The sequence below is a fragment of the Apis cerana genome, linkage group LG12 (genome assembly GCF_029169275.1).
Source record: "Apis cerana isolate GH-2021 linkage group LG12, AcerK_1.0, whole genome shotgun sequence".
In the NCBI taxonomy this organism is placed as follows: domain Eukaryota; kingdom Metazoa; phylum Arthropoda; class Insecta; order Hymenoptera; family Apidae; genus Apis; species Apis cerana.
Genome location: NC_083863.1, coordinates 1,212,198 through 1,233,022, shown reverse-complemented (window position 1 = coordinate 1,233,022; position 20,825 = coordinate 1,212,198). Strand labels below are relative to the sequence as shown.

At 22.1% G+C, this 20,825-nt stretch overlaps 1 protein-coding gene across 4 annotated transcripts; it reads right to left on the bottom strand.

Annotated features, from left to right (window-relative positions):
- Positions 1-373: 373 nt before the first annotated feature.
- LOC108003683 (urea transporter 2-like) lies at positions 374-20,822 on the bottom strand. 4 transcript variants are annotated; one of them, XM_017066111.3, is made up of 10 exons: positions 20,664-20,822; positions 20,357-20,479; positions 20,008-20,127; positions 19,527-19,678; positions 18,816-18,960; positions 11,174-11,266; positions 10,316-10,463; positions 9,587-9,771; positions 9,272-9,439; positions 374-645 (listed from the first exon to the last, which is right to left on the bottom strand). In XM_017066111.3, the coding sequence occupies exons 1-10, from the start codon at positions 20,700-20,702 to the stop codon at positions 424-426; spliced, it is 1,395 nt and encodes a 464-aa protein (XP_016921600.2). In that variant the 5' UTR covers positions 20,703-20,822; the 3' UTR covers positions 374-423. The 4 variants fall into 4 exon arrangements, with proteins under 4 accessions (XP_016921600.2, XP_016921601.2, XP_061939209.1 ...); XM_017066112.3 differs by having other exon boundaries at positions 11,183-11,266; XM_062083225.1 differs by lacking the exon at positions 374-645 and adding an exon at positions 7,640-7,799.
- Between the last annotated feature and the right edge of the window lie 3 nt (positions 20,823-20,825).

Below are 20,825 nucleotides of genomic sequence, written 5' to 3'. Positions count from 1 at the left end.
TCTTCCTATCTTTGCTCGCGTAAACGGTATTAAGGGGTTCGAGGAAAATTGCGTAAAGGGAGGGATTGGTATTGGGAATTGGTCGGGAATTTGTTCGAGTAATGATGCAGTCGATTCTTTTTTCGGGTAATGGATGATATTTGTGGGATTTTGTCGGGATTAGTATCGAGAGGTTTGACGGGATAAAGAGGGAATTAGTGAATTTAGCGTGTTAGGAGGCTCGAACAAATTGAAGTAAATGAATAAATAGATTTGATATTTGGTACTTTTAAGGAGAAATTCAATCTGCTCGATATGATAGTTTTTTTCTTTCTTATTCACTTTTGTTTAAATATGAGTATAATATTGGGGTTTAAGATGAGGTTTGACATTATTGAATGTTTGTATTTAACGAATACATTAATTTTTTGTACAATAATGGCATTAGCATAGAAATAATTTATTTATTATTATGTGAAAGATTACGTGCATTAAATAAGTGAAATTTGTGATTGTATTAATTACAATAAGTGTTTTATCGTATTGCGAATCATTGGAAATAAGATAAATCTTTGCGACTTGACTTTTCCTTAGATTCCTCACGTACTTTAACCTTTTATCCTTGTCGATATCTCCTTTCACTATTTCAACAGGAACATGTTCAGCCTATAAAAATCAAATCACAGGATAAATCTTCACGTGGGATTATCTTTTAAATTGTATCACAGGAAAACAACTACCAATGTTAATTATTCTATTCTATGATCCATTGATCATAAAAATTCCAAATACACGTACATATCAAATTTTAATTTATACGCAACAAAATTATTACCGAGGAAATTTTAGTGATTCTGGTATTAAAATTAAAAATGAAAAATACGTCAGATAAAAATGTTTAAATTAAAGGAATAATTATATTTATAAAATCCTTTTTTTTTCATTCTAGTTTTTATTTAATTATTTAATAATAAATGTTAAGAGTTAAATGCAGTATATAAAACACGTAGATATATAAACTTTGTAAAGTATTAATTTTAAATGAAGTATTAATTTTCATTATATCACAACTGATTAAATATAGAATTTAATTAACTTTTTTCAAAAAAAGTTTATCCTTAAAATCCAGATAATCGAATGTATAAATAATGTGTAAATAAATTATTTTCTATTTTAAAATTTTTTCCATAGTCGCAAACAAAAATTGCATAAAACTTAACAGACCTCAATATGGATTTGGAAAATGTTCTAGGATAAATATTATCTCATAGAAAAATGTGCAGAAACAATGTTCTTTTCTTTCAATATTTTTCCAATTATTATTATTGTTTGATAATTTTAATAATAATTTAATCGCAATATTATAATAACAATTTATTAAATTAATAATGTTTAACAATATGTAAATAATACATCTGAAATATAAAAAGCCACTTTAATTGTATTTATTTATGTAAATTAAAAATAATAACTTAAATAAATAAATTAAATTACAAATAATATTATTTTTCATCATTTTATGTGGAAATAAGATTGATTGATCTTTTTTGAATACAATTCAATTATTTTTCAAAGCAACTTAAAAATTTTAACTCAAAAAATAAACGTGCGTAAATCGCGTGCTTAAATTTTTATGAGAAGGCATCCTTTGTTACATTCTTGTACCGTATGGCGAAGAATCCCAAAACTTTCCACGACTCGTTTATAATTTAATCCTAGAATTCCTTAGACCATACTATCCTGCGGTATAAACTTTATATCTAACTACGTCACGCAACTCGTGCGTCATGAATAATAAAAACTAAAAGAAACAATATTACAGTTTTATTGGGAAAAATCTTTTCAACAAGATCAATTCAAGAAATTATTTCTCCAAATCTTTGAAAATTATTATGATTCAAAATATTTTTAATATTGCAATAAATTATTCCAAAATATATAATTCATGAGTAAAAAAAAATATTATTATATTATAATGGAGTAATTATGCAATAATTTACTATAATTTGTGATTTTTTTCTTTCAAAATTACATAAAAATGCATTTTTGATAGAGTAAAATAAATATAAATTTTTTTACCATAAATTAATAAATTATAATAAAATATAAATTAATACCAGAGATACAAATCTTTAATCATTTTTTTTTATTTGCTGCGATAAGCATTTATTGTATACCATATAACAAAATAAATAAGTGTTGAAAATTTTCATTATAAAATCTTTATAAATAATTGCATATAAACGTCATAAACTATAAAAATATCGTAAAATGATCAAATTATAAAATATTTTATTGTCTTTAATACAATAAATATAAACAGCAAATAACAGCAAAAAAATTTTTCTTTATGGAATAATATTTTAATTTTATAATATAATTAATCTTATAAAATTGCTGTTCATTAATCTAATTCAATTACAATTTTTTATAATACTAATTTTGAAATTTTCATTAATTTATTAATTACCTATTTTATAAGAATATTTTAAAAGTTAAAATATATAAACGACAAACTTCTAGATTATTTTATTTCGTTTATGAATATAATATGAAAATACTGAATAACAAAGTACAAAAATAAAATGATAATTATTATCATTCTAATAAAGATAATCTAAACGAAGAATTGTCATTTGTAATCTCAATTTAGCAACTTTTATATTACGTGAAAAAATATATGTTATTTTGAAAAAGATTCTTCTTGGAAGAAGATTTATATCAATTAAAATTTACGTAATAGATAATGTTCATTATATCTATCCAATTAAAAATAATTTAATAAATTGTACATTCAAGATATTTCAATGAAAGAGAATCTCCATTTTTTTAAATGAAATTGTAACATTAATATTAACGAGCATCCAAACTTCAAAAAACTGTTTATTCCTTTTAACAACTTTGGAAATAGGATCGGAGGGATAAAACGTGAAAAGTATCTCCATTTTTCACTTTAAGTTATCGTTGCTAGAATTATACTTACATGAATGTGAATATTTTCCACCCTACTCTACAATTCTCTAAAGTTCACGACGTAGCATATGGATGATATCAGCTAGTTTTATATTCGAATATTTTTTCAAAATAAAGAAATCAAAAAATTTCCATATTCGAAATTTACTATTATTTTGTTGAATTTCTTCTTGTCTTTTTTTTATTTATTTTATATATTTTATATATTTATTTTATTATTATATATTCAATTATAATAATATAATTAATTATAATATTAAACTTTGAGCGATATTTTATTAAGTTAAATTTTTATTCGACGAAAATTGAAATTCTGTGATGGCCGTCAATATTCTATCCACGGCACGAAATATGTTAATATTGTTCAATCAGAAATTGTATTCTTTAGAATATGACATTGTAGAAATACAAATTTATTCGGTATAGCTATAGATAGAAATTTATCAGGAAAATCATTGCGAAAATAATTTGATTCCAAGAACGAGGTCATGTTCATAAATAATACTTTTCTTATCTGAAAAAAAATATGGAAGACAATATTAAGTTCTTGATACACAATTATACGATTCCTCATTTGCATTTGAATATTTAAATATCAGAATATTCGTTATAATATTGTGCAGAATAATAAAATTAATTGAAAAACAAAAAGTCGGCATATATTTTAATAAAAAAATAAATATTCGTAATATACAAACATGAAAATATTCGATTTTTTTAACAACATGTGTGTATTCTCAAGTTATTTAAAAATTATAATCAGAAAAATTAAAAAATTACAAATTATTAAATGAATCATTAAATATTTCAATTATTTTGAAAATTTAACGCACAAATAGCAAATGTTATAAAATTTTTATATATATTTCTTATTGAAAAGAAAATAATTTTTATCACTTATGATATTTTACATTTTATATTATTATTCAAGTAGAATAATTGATCAAGTGATAAAAGCCTCTATCTATACAATTTTCATTTTTAAATGCCAAATTCGAGATATTGTCGAGAATTAGAAATGGAGAGTTGTTCTAGACTTTTGCAAGTTAAACACGAAAACTTCATAGGATTCCTACCTGTTGCCTCATGCCGACGAATGCAGACTAATTAGAGGAAAAAAAATTTTTTTTTTTTTTTAGCATTTAACTCATAATTTGACACCTAAAATCCTGGCAATATATATAGGAAATAGAAGGATTTTGTTTTCTAAAAATAGAAAATTTTCTACTATTTTTCTTAATATCACATTGATCATTAAATTTTTTTAAATTAATCCTCACTTAACGATTAATATTATAAACTTTTTTTAAAACTTGATCTCACAACACAAATATAATACGTTTCTATTAAAAAACGTATTTTGTTGAATCTGTGTAAAACAACGATAAAATTATTATTTTAGTTTTTTTAGATCGTAATTATTTCGAAATTAAAATAATATTCTTTCCACTTTGATGTTCTTCTTCTCTAGAAATAGATTTTAAAGAAGATTTTAATTTTTTATTTTAAAATTTCACTTTTCAACGTATGCTCTTTATGAAATAATGATAATTCTGAGAGGATGTTCAGACAGTTTTATCAAACTACATACAGGAATCTTTTTATCGTGAAATTAATTTTCAGCAACTTGTTTGAAGCAACTCACGGTATAAATGATTAATACATTAAATAAGAAATTAAAATTAATAACATTTCCAATCTCTATATCATTAAAAATTAAATTTGTTACATTTTATGCAAAAACTCTTTTTATTCAAGATAAATCTAGAAAAAATGATATTTCAAAGAAAAAAATTTATATATTTATAATAATATAAAATCACTTTTTATATATACTGTTTTAAAATGTCTTTTGTGAACAGATATGGGAGTTGGACTGATCAATAAAAAAAAAAGAGTATGTTTTTTTAAATTATTATATAAAATTCAATCAAATATAAAAATATAAAAATATAATAAATCAATTGTATATAATATTTTATTATAAAATCATATATAACAGAAAAAAATAATTAAAATAAAGAATCAAAATTTTATAATAAAAAATTTATATTTATTAAATATTATATTAAAAGGTTGATGTAATATTTAAAAATAAAACAAATGAAGCTTTCAGAATAAAAAGTTGTTATAAAATATATATGTAGTATATAATATATATATTATAAAATATTGTATAATAAAAGAAAACAATAAAAGTATTTAAACAAACTATTTAAAATTTTATAATGAAAAATTTCAAATATTTATGTATACCAAATGTAAATTAGAAACAAGAAAGATATTTTCTTGGAGAAATATAAACGTGTATTAAAAAGAGGAAAGATATGATAAATGGAGGAAAGTTTGATGTCTATTTCACAAATTTTAACATAGCTAACAGATCAACAGCTTTCAATGCGCAATATCGTGCATACTTTTCCAATATTTTCCAAGTTATTCCGTTCTTTGGAAAATCCATCTTGCGTGAATAAATAGATATCTTCACTTGCATGATATATTAAAAGAAAAGAAATGTTCTGTAAATATTTAAAGATTAATAATCTATTTAAAAATTGAACGATTAAATACATATTTTCGTGGTATTAACATTACTTTATTATTAGTTATTAAAATTTGTTGAGAAATATTAAATATTTTACAGTCGGATGAATTTAATAGTTTAATTATTTATGAGAAAGAAACCAAGTTTAGAAGAGAAGAAAGCTAAACTTATTATCATAATTTAAGTTATTTCATGTTACTTGTAATTTTTTAACAATAATGAAATATTTTTGATAAATCATTTTAAATCATGCTCAAGATATTAATCGTTAAAAAAATGTAACTTATGTACAATTTGTTTCATTTTTTAAGTCTCATAATACTTTAATGATTGTATCTTTTTTTTATCATGCACATTTTTGTTTCATTTAAAAATTTATATGTTTCATTTAAATACAAATACAATTATTATATAACAATTATATAGAAAAATATTATTTATGAGAAGCTGAAACAAAGAATGAGATTCTTATCATTCAATCTCAGGGTTGTTTATGAAAGGAAATTGAGTGAAAAAAGTTAAATCACCTCTGTGGACAGCATTGATCATATATCTATTGTTCTTTTCTTTCTGAAATATATTAAAATATCAGGACAATAAATAAAATATATCAATCCTTGTCATTCTATTGTTAATTTTTGTAAAATAAAAAATTATTTCGTTTAATATCACGCTTATTTCATGTTAAAGTCAAATGAGCTATTTTTTATTATACATTATAGTAATTTTATAGATTAATTTGATAAATTAAATATTATTAATATAATTTTTAAAAAATTTTATTTTTAAACTTGATATTTAATTATGAAGTTAATAAAATAAAACGTTAAATCAAATAACTATTTAAAAGTTAAATAATTTTTCATTGAAATTAATTTATTGAATGAAATAATTAATCTTATCACAATCTCTGTGAAGAGATTTATTTGAAAAAAATATTTATTCAAGTATAGAATGTTAATTAATTTTTACATGTAGCAAAAATCGAAAGAAGATTTTTATGTAATAAATATATAAAATATAAAATGCAAAAAATAAAATTCTGTACAATGATGAAAAATGCAAATGAAATTTTAAATATAATATCAAATATAAAAAAATTGTATAAATATATAAATATATTATATAAATATATATAACTTGGTATAAAAAAGAAAATATTACTCTATCTCTTATTTATTGCCCCATTTAAGTAGATTCAGTTTCTTGTCTCTCTTATTTCAAATTATATCAGTTTGTCATTATCATATATCAGTATATAACAATCTGTATATAGAAATTGCATTAAAGAGAATAATTTTTATAAAATAAATTTTTTCATACAAATATTTATAACTTTTATCGGTTGAAAATAAATTTATTATTATTATTATTCACGCAGTAATGAAAAAAAAATTTTCCAAATTTATTTTTTACTGCATAATATCTTTTTCTTTATTCATATTTCTATACAAATTGTTTTGTTTTATTTCTTTAATAATTTATTTTACAAAAGAAAAGAAAAAAATTCATTAACATTTTTATTTTTTCAGAATAATATTTTAAGAAAAACCACTATATAAAATTCTGAGTATTCGGTATACAATAACCAGAGAATGTAATAAAAGAAGTAGTGCAGTGGTTGTTATTCAGAACAAATGAAAAACGTCAAATTTACGACTGGAGTTTGCATGGTAAGCTAAAAAAAGCAGCCAAGTAATTTTATTGATCGACTTGTGGATTCTGGAATACTGATCGTTAAATTGTTGTAAAATCCTATTTATATTTTTATGAGAGAAGGGATATTTGGTCTTATGACGTGAAACGTGGACGTTGATATATTTCTAATTTGATTTTATGTTTCAAGATGTTGCAAATTAATTCAAATTAATAACTTTGAAGAAGAAATTAATATGATATGATAATTAATCATACAACAATTTATATTTTAGATTATATTTTATGAGCAGAAAATAAGTATATACTAAAATTGTTAATAAATAAATTCAAAAATGCATGTTATAAAGAAAATCTTTTTATTTTTCCATTATTTTAATTTTTTTTTTTAGTTAATTTGAAAAAAAATTAAAGAATTTTTAAATTATAACTGGAGAAATATAAATTTTATATTGAAATTGTTATAAATATGTTTTAAAAAAAGAATTTTATAAAAAAAAATATTTTATTCTACATTTTTCATATATACATCATATAAATATATACATATATGCAAATATTGCATTATTTTTTTATTTTATTATTAAACGTCAAGTGTGGATATATTATTTTTATCTTTATAACTATCATTTTCTGGATCATCTACCTGTAAGAAAAAAAAAGAATATAATAATAAATTAAAATTTAAAAAAAAAAAGAATACATCTTTTATTCCTTTTTAATGAGAATTCAATTAAAATAAATTCTATAGAATTGTGAAATATTTTCGTAAGAAAATTATTTAAAGATATTAAATAGTATTTAATATTTATACTCAAATTTGATTTATTTCAATTTAAAGTTGAAAATGACTATATTCTATTTTTATTTCTTTTTATATATTTTATATATTTTTATTTACTTTTTATTTCTTATTTTTTAAATATTGAAAATAGAATTTTATATTAATATATTCATAAGATATTTTTGCAGTTGATTCTAAAGCTTAAAACAAAAATTCTTTAAATAAAATGTCGATCTTATTTATTAAATTATAAACAATTTATTTCCATCTCATTTCATTTAATGTAAGGTTCAATTGTTTAAAAATTGTTTATTCGAATTATTATTTTCTTATACTTCAAAAAATCATTCATTTATATTAATTTATATTTAAAATTATTGTAAAAAAGAAAATATTACTTTCAAAATCCTGCATTAGTGGAAAAAATAAAAAAAGTAGAATTATACTTATTTCTACATGTTATTCATCCATTTAAAAAATCTACTTTCTTCAAATTTTTATAATTTTTTTCATATGTATTATAATCTTTTATATTAGCATAAATTATTCTTTCTCTTTTTCGAATAAAATAAAAATTGAACATGTCACTGAATACTTTCACCGATATTCAACCTTTTGGTACAATGAAACCACATCCACCATACATCATTCCTAGATATCGTATAAAAGCAGACTAACCTCGATTAGGAATCGATTTTCAGAGTTCCTATTACAATAAGTTCTATCATAATATATATCAAACTTCTTCAATTATACGATTAATTGTGATTAAAATTAAACGCGAAAATTCTATATTTACATATGCCATAGTTTTAATGTTATCGTTGAAAATTATCATTGAAAATTGATTGAAGATGTTTTAATATTGAATATTGAAAAATTAATGAATTGAAAATGAAAATGAAATTTTTTTTTTAAATTTTTAGGTATGAATTAAAGATTCTTTGATTTACTATATGATACATGTGTGTTAGAAGAGTTATGTTAAATTTAGTTTAAAAATAAATAGTCTGTTTTTTTAGTTATAAAAATTCTAAAAATTTACATAATAGAAAGGAATCTATCTTTATAAAAATTTTGTAATATTTATTAAGATGAGTATGGATTATATCAATTTCAGAACAATGATATTTATGTTATTGCAAATTGAAACTTGATATTAAAAATAATAAAATTAAATACAAATGCTCAACCTTTATTATAAATCAATTTCAAATAAAATATATTCCTTAGTTCAAGATTAGCTCAAAAATGAATTACTAATCTTAAAAAAAATATTAAATAGTCATAATAACAAAATATGAAAAAAGAAAAGAAATAAAATGTATACTTACTTGTGGAATGAGATGAAATTGTGGGTTGGCAAGATAATCCTGACTTTGTTTCTGCGAAGATGGAATGGACGGTGATTGTGACGAAATTTTGTTCCCTGAATTGTTTCTTAATTTCAGAAACAATGAAGTCACCAAAATAAATGGCAGTGACAATATCGGCAACTTCAACTGCACAAAAAATTATTTGGTTATTCATTATGGTTCTTTTTACCAAAAAACAGTTACTTTAAAATATATATATATATCAACAATAAATGTAAAAATATTTTTAATAAATTTATCAAAAGTATAAAATAATAAAATAAATTTAATTACATTTTTAAAAAGGAACAATATAGAGTATTGTACTATCATAGTGTAGATAATTGCTACAATCGTAGCTGCAACCATTTGTCCATTAAATGTATAGAAGAATCCACCTAATGATATTCCTGTCAATAAAGTATTGAAACCCCAAAAACCGATATATATTTCATTAATCGGTGCTCCAAATATTAAAGCTAAAAGAAAAAAGAAAAAAAATATTTATATATATTAGGGGAAAAAATTCTTCTTTTATCATTCATTTTGTTATTCTAACAAACGAACAAAAGTTGAAAATCTGAATTTGATTTGAAAAGTTTTTATGAAATCATTGCAAAAAACTTGAAAATTATTATTTTCATTGATCTTATTCATTTCTGATTACAGCTTAATTTTTGTTTAAAGCAAATAATATTTTTTACTAATCATAAAAATAATTTCATTAATTTAAATATCATTATATATTCATTTTATAATATAATAAAAATAAAAAGGAACAAAAAGTCATCAAAAAATATGTTTAAAAAAAAACAAAAACCTGAAATTTTAAAACTTTTGCACTGTATAATAATTTTTAGAGAAACTATCATTTGCACAGAAAATTTAAGAAATTAAAAATAAGATTTTTTATATTACTAAAAAATAAACATATATTTTTTATTTTTTCCTTCTATCCTATACGTATGTAGATTGAATATTATTTACTCGATAAAGTAAAGATCTGTAAAAATAATATAATACCCGTCAATGAACCGATAAATGCCCCCAAAAAAGCAAAACTAGCTGCCTTTGGCGAAAAAAGTAGAATAGCCAAATAAACGACGCAACCTGTAATAGCATTTTCGACTGCTACTACTTGCGACGCTGACACTATAACGCCATGAAAAATCTGAAAAATGTATTTATATATATATACAATATATGCATCAAATTAGCTAAAAGTTCAAAAATATTTCATGGTTAATAAATATTAATAAGCCAGTATTAAGTATTCCAAATTAAATTTAGATTTAAACTGATTGATGACTGTATGTCTGGAAGATAAAAAACGCAAGATTTTAAAATATAGATTGAAAATATAGTTCATAAAAAAAACATAGTAGATTAATTTTTTGGATATTGTTTAATATATAGATTTCCAAATTGAATTTCTCAAAATTATAAAAAAATAATTTTTAATGATCTTTCACAATTTCTTTTATGTGCAATTATTTATTTTTATAGAAAATTTTATAACGAAAATTTCCAGGATTTGTTATTCCAATATTATATAAAAATTTTATATTTGACAATTTTTTAATAATTTCTTTTCTTTTTTTTTTTAAGAAATCAAAAATCGTTTTCTTCTACTGTAAACGATTCAGTTACCAGTATTTTTAAACAAACTGATATCGTCACAATCGAAACAAAAAAAGAAACCAAAAAAAAATGAAAGAAAAAGAACAATACGAAGCATCGCCAAAGATTTCGACAGGAAATATTCGAAAATCTGGAATACTTTCACGTATCGTATGTGTGTGTGTGTGTGTGTGTGTGTGTGTGTGTGTGTGTGTGTGTGTATGCGATGCATGATTGAATTGTGAAAAGTGGAGCACATACAAACTTTACCATTCCCCAGTCAATGTGCACCCCTGTCGCATTTTCTCCGATGAAACTGACATTGCTTGTCGTCGCATCACTTGTTGCATTGTCCTAGAAACAATGAGAATGCACCGTATAAACAACTGATCGTGTATGTGTGCGTGCGTTTGTGTGAATGCAATACATGTAGGCCGTGTACGTACACGATTCGCGATATCTTTGTCTCGAGTGCACATAACAAACCGTGCTCAAAACTAGGCTAGTTCGTCCATTGATATCCATGACCGAGAGAAAATTCGATGTAAAATTATTCTTTTATACGAAAATTTGGCAAAAATTTCATCTTGGATCTAACTTCAATCCATTCCCAGTGCTATTATAAAAATTATACGATTATTTCTTAATGGAAAAAAATTTTTAAATTTTGTATGTTTTAGATTTTTATAAGCAAAATTTTTCATTTCTGTAAAATAATTTTTGAGGTGGTTTTAAAATTTTAATTTCTTCTTTTTTTTTTAATATTTTTAATATTTTTAGTATTTTTTTTTTCCTCCTCTTATATTATAAATTTATTTTTGTTCTGAAATAAATATGAGTGTAAAACGATGTTCATGATATTGAAAAATTCAAAAATTATTTTTTATATAATAAGAAGCGTTATTTATTGAAAATAAAAATTAAATTACAGAAAATATAAAGTCAATGAAAATACAAATTTTTAAATAATTTATGTAATATTTAAAAATTTGTTGATCAATTCAGATTTTAATCAAAACAATTTTGATTTAGGATCAGAATTTATGAAAAAAGATTGATGTAAAAAAAAAATTAATGATAATCTATTCTATATATGATAAGAATTCTCTTTATTTCTTTTTTTCAATTAATTTTTTATATATATTTATGATTTTGTCTTATCAGAATTCTTATTTATTTAAACGATTGATTGAATTTATAATTTTTAAAAGAGATTGATTTTTTTCAAAAATTGTAACATTTATAATATATTTTAAAAGAAAGAATCATCATTAGAGTATGATTTATATAGCAGTTAATGTGTAGGATGATGTATGATAATTTTTGTGCAGCATACATAAATTAACATTTACATAATGAAGTCATTTATCTTTTGGAAATGCAAGAGAGTTAATTTTGTGTGACTTATTCTTGAAATTATGATTCTTGTTGACAAAAAGTTTATAAGATTAACTTCAAAACTGAAAAATATTGTTACTTAGAAATTTTTAATACCTTATTCTGCAATAAAAATTATTATATACATATATATTATAATTTATTTTTTATATGTATTTAAAACCAATGAAATTATCAGAAAAAGTTAGCATTTGAAAAATATAATATTATACATGTAAATCGTAAAAATTGTTCAATATTGTAATTTTTAAAATTCAAGACAAGTTCTTTTTTTATTTTTAAAAAATTTATCGAGAGAAAAATTCTCTCAATGATAATATTTTAAGAAGTATTACTGAAATAAATCCACCACAATTAACAAAAGAAATAAACTACCAAATGAGATTAGCTCTAACAGGAAAATAAAGGAATGGATTTTAGATGAATTAAACAGAAGTTTAAACAATTAGGATTGTTATCTTATTTCTTCAAATAAGCGTTGAGAATTAATGTTTAGAATTTGTTTACTTATAATGAAAAATAAAATTCTTGTATAATAATGGAAAATATTGAAGATGATGATGATGTGATAAAGATATCTGTGCATAATTAAATACAAAGAAGCTTATATGATTTATTGATATCTACTTTAATTATCTACATTGAAAAAGATACTTCTTCTTCTTTAATAAATATGCATATGTACATGTGACTATAAAAAAAATATTTTTAATATTTTAACTTTAATGATGAAATGTTTCTTTTGTCATAATCCATGTTTCATTTCTTCACAAATTTTTTTAGTTGCAATAAAAATAGTACTATAATAAAATGGACTAATTAATTAATATATAAAAATTATATAGTATAATAAATATATTAGTATATAAATATTCATAGATATTGATTAATTGATAACATAATCATATATTACTTGATATTATCTTGTTATTAAATTAGTAAAAAATTAATTTATAGTATCCATTATTTCATATATCAAACTTCATTGTGATTTTATCATTTTTCTATTATTCATTTGATTCTATCTGTTTTCTTTTTTTTTTCTTTTAATGTTACATGTTTTTTAATTAATAAAATTTTTAAAAACTTTTGCAATATTCTTTTTCTGCTGAAAAAAAATTTGAAAGAGATTTAAAATAATTCAAACTTTTGATATTTTTGTGATTTTTGAAACTCTTGAAAATTTAAAGAATTTATATAAACAATTTATATAAGAGAATGTTGTAATGATTTTTCTTTAATAAACTTCCTTAATAAACTTAAATAATTCATTATAATAGTTTGGATGAAGAAGGAACAAAATACAAAAATATAAGTTTGTATAACCTGAATTTGAACTTTTTCAAAAAATTATAAAATTTCTTAAAATTTCAATATGTCTAATCCTTAGAAGAAGAAAAAGGAAAAAATAAATATTCTGAGTTTCGAAATTTTCATAATTTCAAAAATTTCATCTCTATTAAAATTCCTTTATAATAATAAAAAAAACAATTTCCCAATATCGTTTCAAAAACAGATCAACTAATCTAACAACGCTATTTTTCACAGAGAATAATTTTCTCTTTTTTTTTTATTCAATTTAAAGCAAATCCATTTGAGAAAGATTTAATTCTAAAGTTTCGTTAAAATAATCAGAAGAAAGAAAAAAGAAACAAATGTACGATTTTAAATTCAAATTTAAAAATAGATCAATGAATCCATCCAACACGATTCCCATCTCGTTCTGGAAACAAACAATGATGATAGGCAAGAAGTTTGTATTGATCGTGTGCGTGCAGCACCGCGACACAACCAGAGTGGAAAAGGCTTTTAAGCTCCGCAGCTTAAGTTGGATGATACACACGCTATGACTAAACACGAAATTATCGTTTTCATCTGTCTTCTATTGGTCATGTGAGCTAATGTCACGAATGTTGTTTCCTGGTATTTCGTGATGATGCGAGTGAGATAAAAGATGGCTGTGCTTACTCTATGAAACGTTAATAAAAAATGTCATCAAATATTCAACAACGTTACAGTTACACCGAGAGATGCACGTAACGAATATTTCTAAAAATATCTAGGTAAACGTAAAAACAAAATAAAAAAATGTGTTAAGAGGAAGAATTGAAGTAGATTCTACGGTGTTACTTTTTTCTTGTTATTATTTTTTTTTTTTTTTAGTATGTAAAAGTTGCAAAAAGATTTTCAAATTATTTATAAATTATTTTTCAATTGGATCGTTGACGAAATTTCAATTTTATATAATTTTACTGTCACTTTCATTCTTTCAGAGATGTTTTAAAAATTTAGTTTTGTGAATGTGTTATACGAATGATTACAGATAAGTGACATTATAGATAAAATATTTCAAAATTATGATAGAAAGAAAAATAATAGATAAATATATTCAATTATGAAAGGAATTGGAAAAAGAAATATGAATAAATGAATATTCGTTTAATACTAGAGCTATCAGTCTATAATTTAAAAGTATTACAAATGATTAAAAATAAAATATATTGTTAAGATAATTAGATATGTAATCAATTAATAACAAGCAATTGGAAAGTTTGTGTTTAAGATAAAGCGAGATAGGGTTAGAAAAATAACGTTCTGTCTTCACTTTATTTCATTTAAATTATTTCTTCAATTGTTTCTTATTTAATAAGAATTTATAATTTTGCTAAAAGCATTTGCACATTTTCAATAATTACAAGATAAAGTCAATTTGGTTTGGTTCACTAATACCAGTCTTGAAGTCGATTCAAAAAGAAAGATTTTATTTCGTGGTAAATCGTTATTCGAACAAATATTTGTAGCCATTTTGTTCATAAATAATGATTTTATTCCTTTTAAAATGATCATAATATATTTTTTATTATTTTTGGCTACATTTCAAGTGTAAAGTACGTAAGTTTCGAATATTCTTTTACTTTGCTTCTTGGCTAAATTTCAGAATTAAGAATTTCAAATATTCTCTCGCTACTTTTGGTTTTATGTTTTATTACTTTTTTTATTTATGGACATTCTTGATTGATTTTGAATAATATAACAATTTCTATACAAAAATACAGAAAATATAAATAAATCTCCCTATCAATTGAATCCCTTTGTCTATTTGAACGAGAAATCGTAGACAGCAAACTTGTATCGTATGTATTCTATGAAATTTAATTCTGTTCATGTTCTGTGACTTTAATGAATTTAAACAAATGAAGTTTTAAATGTATTATTAGATCAGACACATATATATTTATACATATTTATTTTAATTATCATATAAAGGAGATAGAAAAGTTTAAAAAATGAAAAAAAATGTACATGATATACAAATATAGATAAAATATCAGAAAAAGAATATATATTATAATATTTAGTATGTTGAAACATGCATAAACTTTCATAATAATCTATAATCTGGATATATACTATATATATATATTGCTTAATAATTGAGAAATAATTACGATTAATAATAATTTTAAAATAATAATTTTAATTTAAGATATAAGATATAATTGAAATATATTTCTATAAAAGACAAAATTAATTTTTAATAATTACAAAAACAAAAAATTTGTTCAAGAATTTAAGAATTTAATATTTTTAATATTAATATCTCTACTAAATTTTTTTTATTCCAAGATTTTATAATGCTATTAATACTACAATATTCTTTTACTAATATGTAAAATCCATATTAATAAGTGAAATAAAACCAACTAATGGCGTTACAGAGAATGTTAGTGTTTCTAATCTCGGATTGATATATCCGGTTTTTCATGATAGAAGTAAGTTTTTATTCGAAATAAAAATAATAAATAAAGGGGGCAAATAATTATTTCAAATAAAATAAGTTCATAAAATAAAGATATTTACAAATAAGTCCTGAAAATTGTTTTTCAGAGAAGAAATTACTTTCAAATGGTTTAATTATTATTATTTATTAATTTTTAAATATTAGAATCATAAAAAATGAAAAATAATGAATAATTAATTAAATTATTGACATATAATATCTACATAATGACAAAATTAATTGAACTTAAAAATAATGAAACGAAATAAATTGGATAAAATGAATTTTATCAATGATAAAAAATTTCAGATAATGTAAAAAATCCTTCCAAATTATTATTTCCATATTAGAAAAATTGCGATTTCCATCGATTTTCAATTATAAAAAATAAAGAAACTCTATAAAGAAGGTAAACAAGAGTTGTACGTTCATCGTCTTAAGTAAAATATTTTACCTAGTATTTTTTCATCTTTATAAAAATTTAAAGTTCTATGCATGTTTCATAATAAAGTTATCTCTTCATAATAAAGTTACAAAATTCATATACGAACTTTGCAGGGATTTAAGTCGAAGTAAGACAGTTTAATTTATTTTTCCTAATAATGACGCTACAAACTTGTTGAAACTTCTCGAACGTTTCAAATTTTTAGATAACAAATTTTAACTAAAAGTGGCAACGTAATACATTCGTGTAAACAATGTTACAATTGAAGCCATTTTTATAAAAATTACTATACTATAAAATTCATGATTATATATTTACGTTTTAAATAAAAAAATAATATTTGAATAATATTTGGATAAATAAAATAAAATTTGAAATGTCAGAAGTGTGCAAATGTGAAACTTTTTCAAGTTGTTCTAATTTTACAATTAAATATTCAAAAGTATCTCTATAAGAAATTTATGCTAAAATTCTAATTTGAATTTGAGAAATATTATATCAATGCAAAATTAATTTAACACTATCTCTATTGGATTTTAATTAAATTTTAATTAAATTAATCTATGCAAACATCTCAAACAAATATGTATCTATGTATAATATCACGCGTTCTTCAATAAATATGCAAAACGTATATGTATTATTAACAAATGAAACGTGAAACAAATGATAATGTTATTTGGCGTCATCTGCACATATAAAATAAGCGAAACATTGATGTCATCTGAAGCAAATGTGGTAATCATTTATCATTGTAAATCCACTTTTGTATAACAAGGCTGTATAACATAAATTATAGATATGGATCGAAATTTGATTTTTAAATTCGCGAAATTTTATGAGATTTTGAAATTTTCAAAATTTTCAAAAGTATTCTGAAACTGATCAAAAGAGAAAATACAAATTTTTGATTTCTGAAATTTTTCAAAAAACTTTTCAAATTTATATATATATATATATATATATATATATATATATATATATATATATATATAAGCCAATAATAACTATAATTCGGTTGATTTGTAAAAAAAAAAAGAAAAAATTAAATTTTTATCTTTCCTCCGCGTTTGTTTATTGAATTGAAACGATAAATTGATGAAATCAATATCGACTAAAATAAATCTAGACATTAATTAAATCTAAACTAAATCTCAACAACAAACTTAATTATCTATATCAATTATTATTTATCTCGATTTAACGAGTTAAAAATATTAATAAATATCGAGATTCGAAATGTGTTATCGAATGATATGAGACGAAATAAAAAGGAAAAATATATATATATATGTATTGATAAATAATCCAGTTTCATACCATGTACATATCATAAAATCTAACGGATGCAAGAATAATATTGGATTTAACGAAATTAATCTTTAGATTATATGAAGTGAAATTGAGTTAAGCTTGTGTCCTTTACGGGTTTTGAATTCATTATCGCAAAACAACAACATATTTTAGAAATATAATTATTTATCGTATTACATATCGTATACTTACATAATGAAGATAATATCAATATAATAATTTTTCCATGATTAAAATATTTCAAGACTAATATTAGATATTTCAATGAAATTAACCTCAAAGTCATGTGAACTGTGTCCCTTATACGATATACGAATAGAAAAAATTTATATAACTCTATTGAAAAGCATTTAAACGATTCGTTAATTAAAGAACAAGCGTTTTAAAAATAATTGCTTTTTATCATGAGCATAACGAAGATAATCCGTATTTATTTCTTTCCGCGAAATTAATCTTAAGATCGATAAAAATCAGTGTAAATATTATCATATATATAGAGAGAAAATAATATGATTCCATTCAACTAGAATTTATATTAGGGTAACCTTGGATTTTCAAAATGTCCGTTATCGTTATGCGTTGTGCACATAATACAGATAAATTTTAGAGTTAATAACTCTTTTTACTACATTGCAAACTGTTGGAAACCGTGTGGACACATTGTATATCGTGCATCCACGATAAACAATAATTTTATCACTTCTTATATGCATGCGAATTTGCAGTAAATAACGTTCATGGTTGGTATCTAGTTAATTCATGTTGCGTACAATACGCAATACTAATACGCATACTGAACAACGTTTCGCTCAATGATAGGCGTGCAATTAATTTTTGACCGGAAATGTAATTAATTATTGCGAAAGAATGGAAATTCTTCAGAAACATAAAAATTGCATGATTAAGCACGTGCTTAAAGAATTGATACAATAGCAAAGCTGAATGCTCAAAACAAATTCTATTACCATTCTCATAAGTTGCAGTTTCTCTGCCGTATCAAGCCCATTGTGTTTGGTATAAAGGACCAGCAGCAATGCAAATTCAGCCAGATTAAACGGCCATGCCATAGCTGGTATTTTATTGTCTCTCATGGATCGGGTCATGTAAACACTGTGAACATTGATCGTTAATTGTAATAAAATTTAGGAAACAAACTTCTATGATTATCTTAAGTGTTCGTTTCTTTTCATCGTTTGATTTTATTGTAGAATATTAAATTTTATCCAGTAATAGGAGAAATGTAATTTCAATATTTTTGATATTTAGCGATAATAAAATATTTAAATTCAATAAAATTTAATTATTTTTTTCAATTAAAAAGAAATTAAACTTGAAATAGAGATTTAAAAGAATTTAATTTTTTTTTAACAAAGAAGGATAATAATTTTTAATAATGATATAAATTAAATTTATGTACTATGATATTACTTTGAGCAAATTTGAAATCTGAAAACTATACATATACAATGAAAAATGTATATTTTTATTTAAATAAAATGTAGCAATCTGTTTCGTCGTCACTTATTAATATTTATAAAAATGTTATCAAGCAAGCATATTATACATATATATTCGTATACTTGCTCTTATATTTGCTACAATTTTAATTATAGATTTAATCATTGTAAGATAAATTTTATTAATGAAAATTTCTTATTATTTATTATTCAACTTGCCTGAATATCGTCCCCAGAAGTATCAATAATATACTTAAACTGTCAAATGGTCCATAGACTTTTGGTATCAAAGCATAGGATACAGCTCCGACTAATAGTGGATTGAACACGGTCAACCCATTTGCAATATGCTCCTGTGGATCTCGCAACAGCTGCGAATGAAATATTCTTTCCAGAATGTAAATGTGCAAATTCATATGACATGAATGAAAAAAACTCGGTAAAATGTACCACCATGCGATCGAATTAATTTTCGCAAAAAATTCCGCATTGCAGTCATTTTGCCTGACACTTGTGACACGATGTATTGTTAACGAAAAAAGCAAATAATAAAAAATGAAAAATGATCATATTGCTACGTCACATAATAACAATTATGCAATATCTATTCTTTAATTTATATCGTTCTTCATTAATTTGCGGAAAATAAATAATTTTTATTTTCAAGGGAAAATATGAAATTTGATATAATTATACGCACCATGGATAGTAGAAGACCTAAAAATCCGGTGCTGGCTGCGAATAATAATGTACCTGGTGAAGTAGCTCCTAAAGAAATTATTATCAATAGACCACTAATTGGATTATTCGAAAACACGACCTGTAAATTTACGGCGATTAAATTTGAATCTTTTAACCGATTTGAATAGATATGTGAATGTTTTCTAAATGATTTTTATATTTACATAAATTGAAAGATATCTGATACAAATAATTATTTATTCATCGTGTACTTTTATTTCTAAATTTTCTTATAATTTTTTTTTATCAATTATTAAATATATATATATTTTTTAAATAAATTTTAAAGTTAAATTTAAATAACATACTTGACCAAAACCTCGTAGTAAAAAGTCAAATAAGCGTACCACGCTCCAGAGGTAACTTTTTTTTTCTGATAAATATTCTTGCAAAATGCTAAAGTTTCCAATAAAAACTGGCCACGAATAATCCTGTATTTAAAATATATTTATAAACATACGATACAATGATACGATATAAAAAATTTGCAAAAAAAATACATAATTAATAATTCTTTGTAATAATAAAAAAAACGATAATTGATTCCTTATGAATTGCAAATAATGTACACGTTATTTTTCTTCTCTCTCTTACATCTTTTAATTCAATACTCACATGGCGAGGTGATTCTTTTAATTGTTCATTCACAGTCATCCTGTGATAGAATCGCGCTAAACACTACAAATTCATCTCAAAAGTAAATTCTTTTAACCACGCTATACAAATTCCCCCACCATATGTAAAGTAAGGTAATGATAAAGAGCTATGTGTTACTGT

Excerpts from the sequence above, each read along its gene's own strand:
- LOC108003683 (XM_017066111.3), bottom strand. The coding sequence starts at position 20,702 with ATGACTGTGAATGAACAATTAAAAGAATCACCTCGCCAT. Across the intron at positions 10,464-11,173 it reads ACTGGGGAATGGTAAAGTTT|ATTTTTCATGGCGTTATAGT; the intron begins GTATGTGCTCCA and ends TACATTTTTCAG. Across the intron at positions 9,440-9,586 it reads TATTGTTCCTTTTTAAAAAT|TTGAAGTTGCCGATATTGTC; the intron begins GTAATTAAATTT and ends TTTTTTGTGCAG.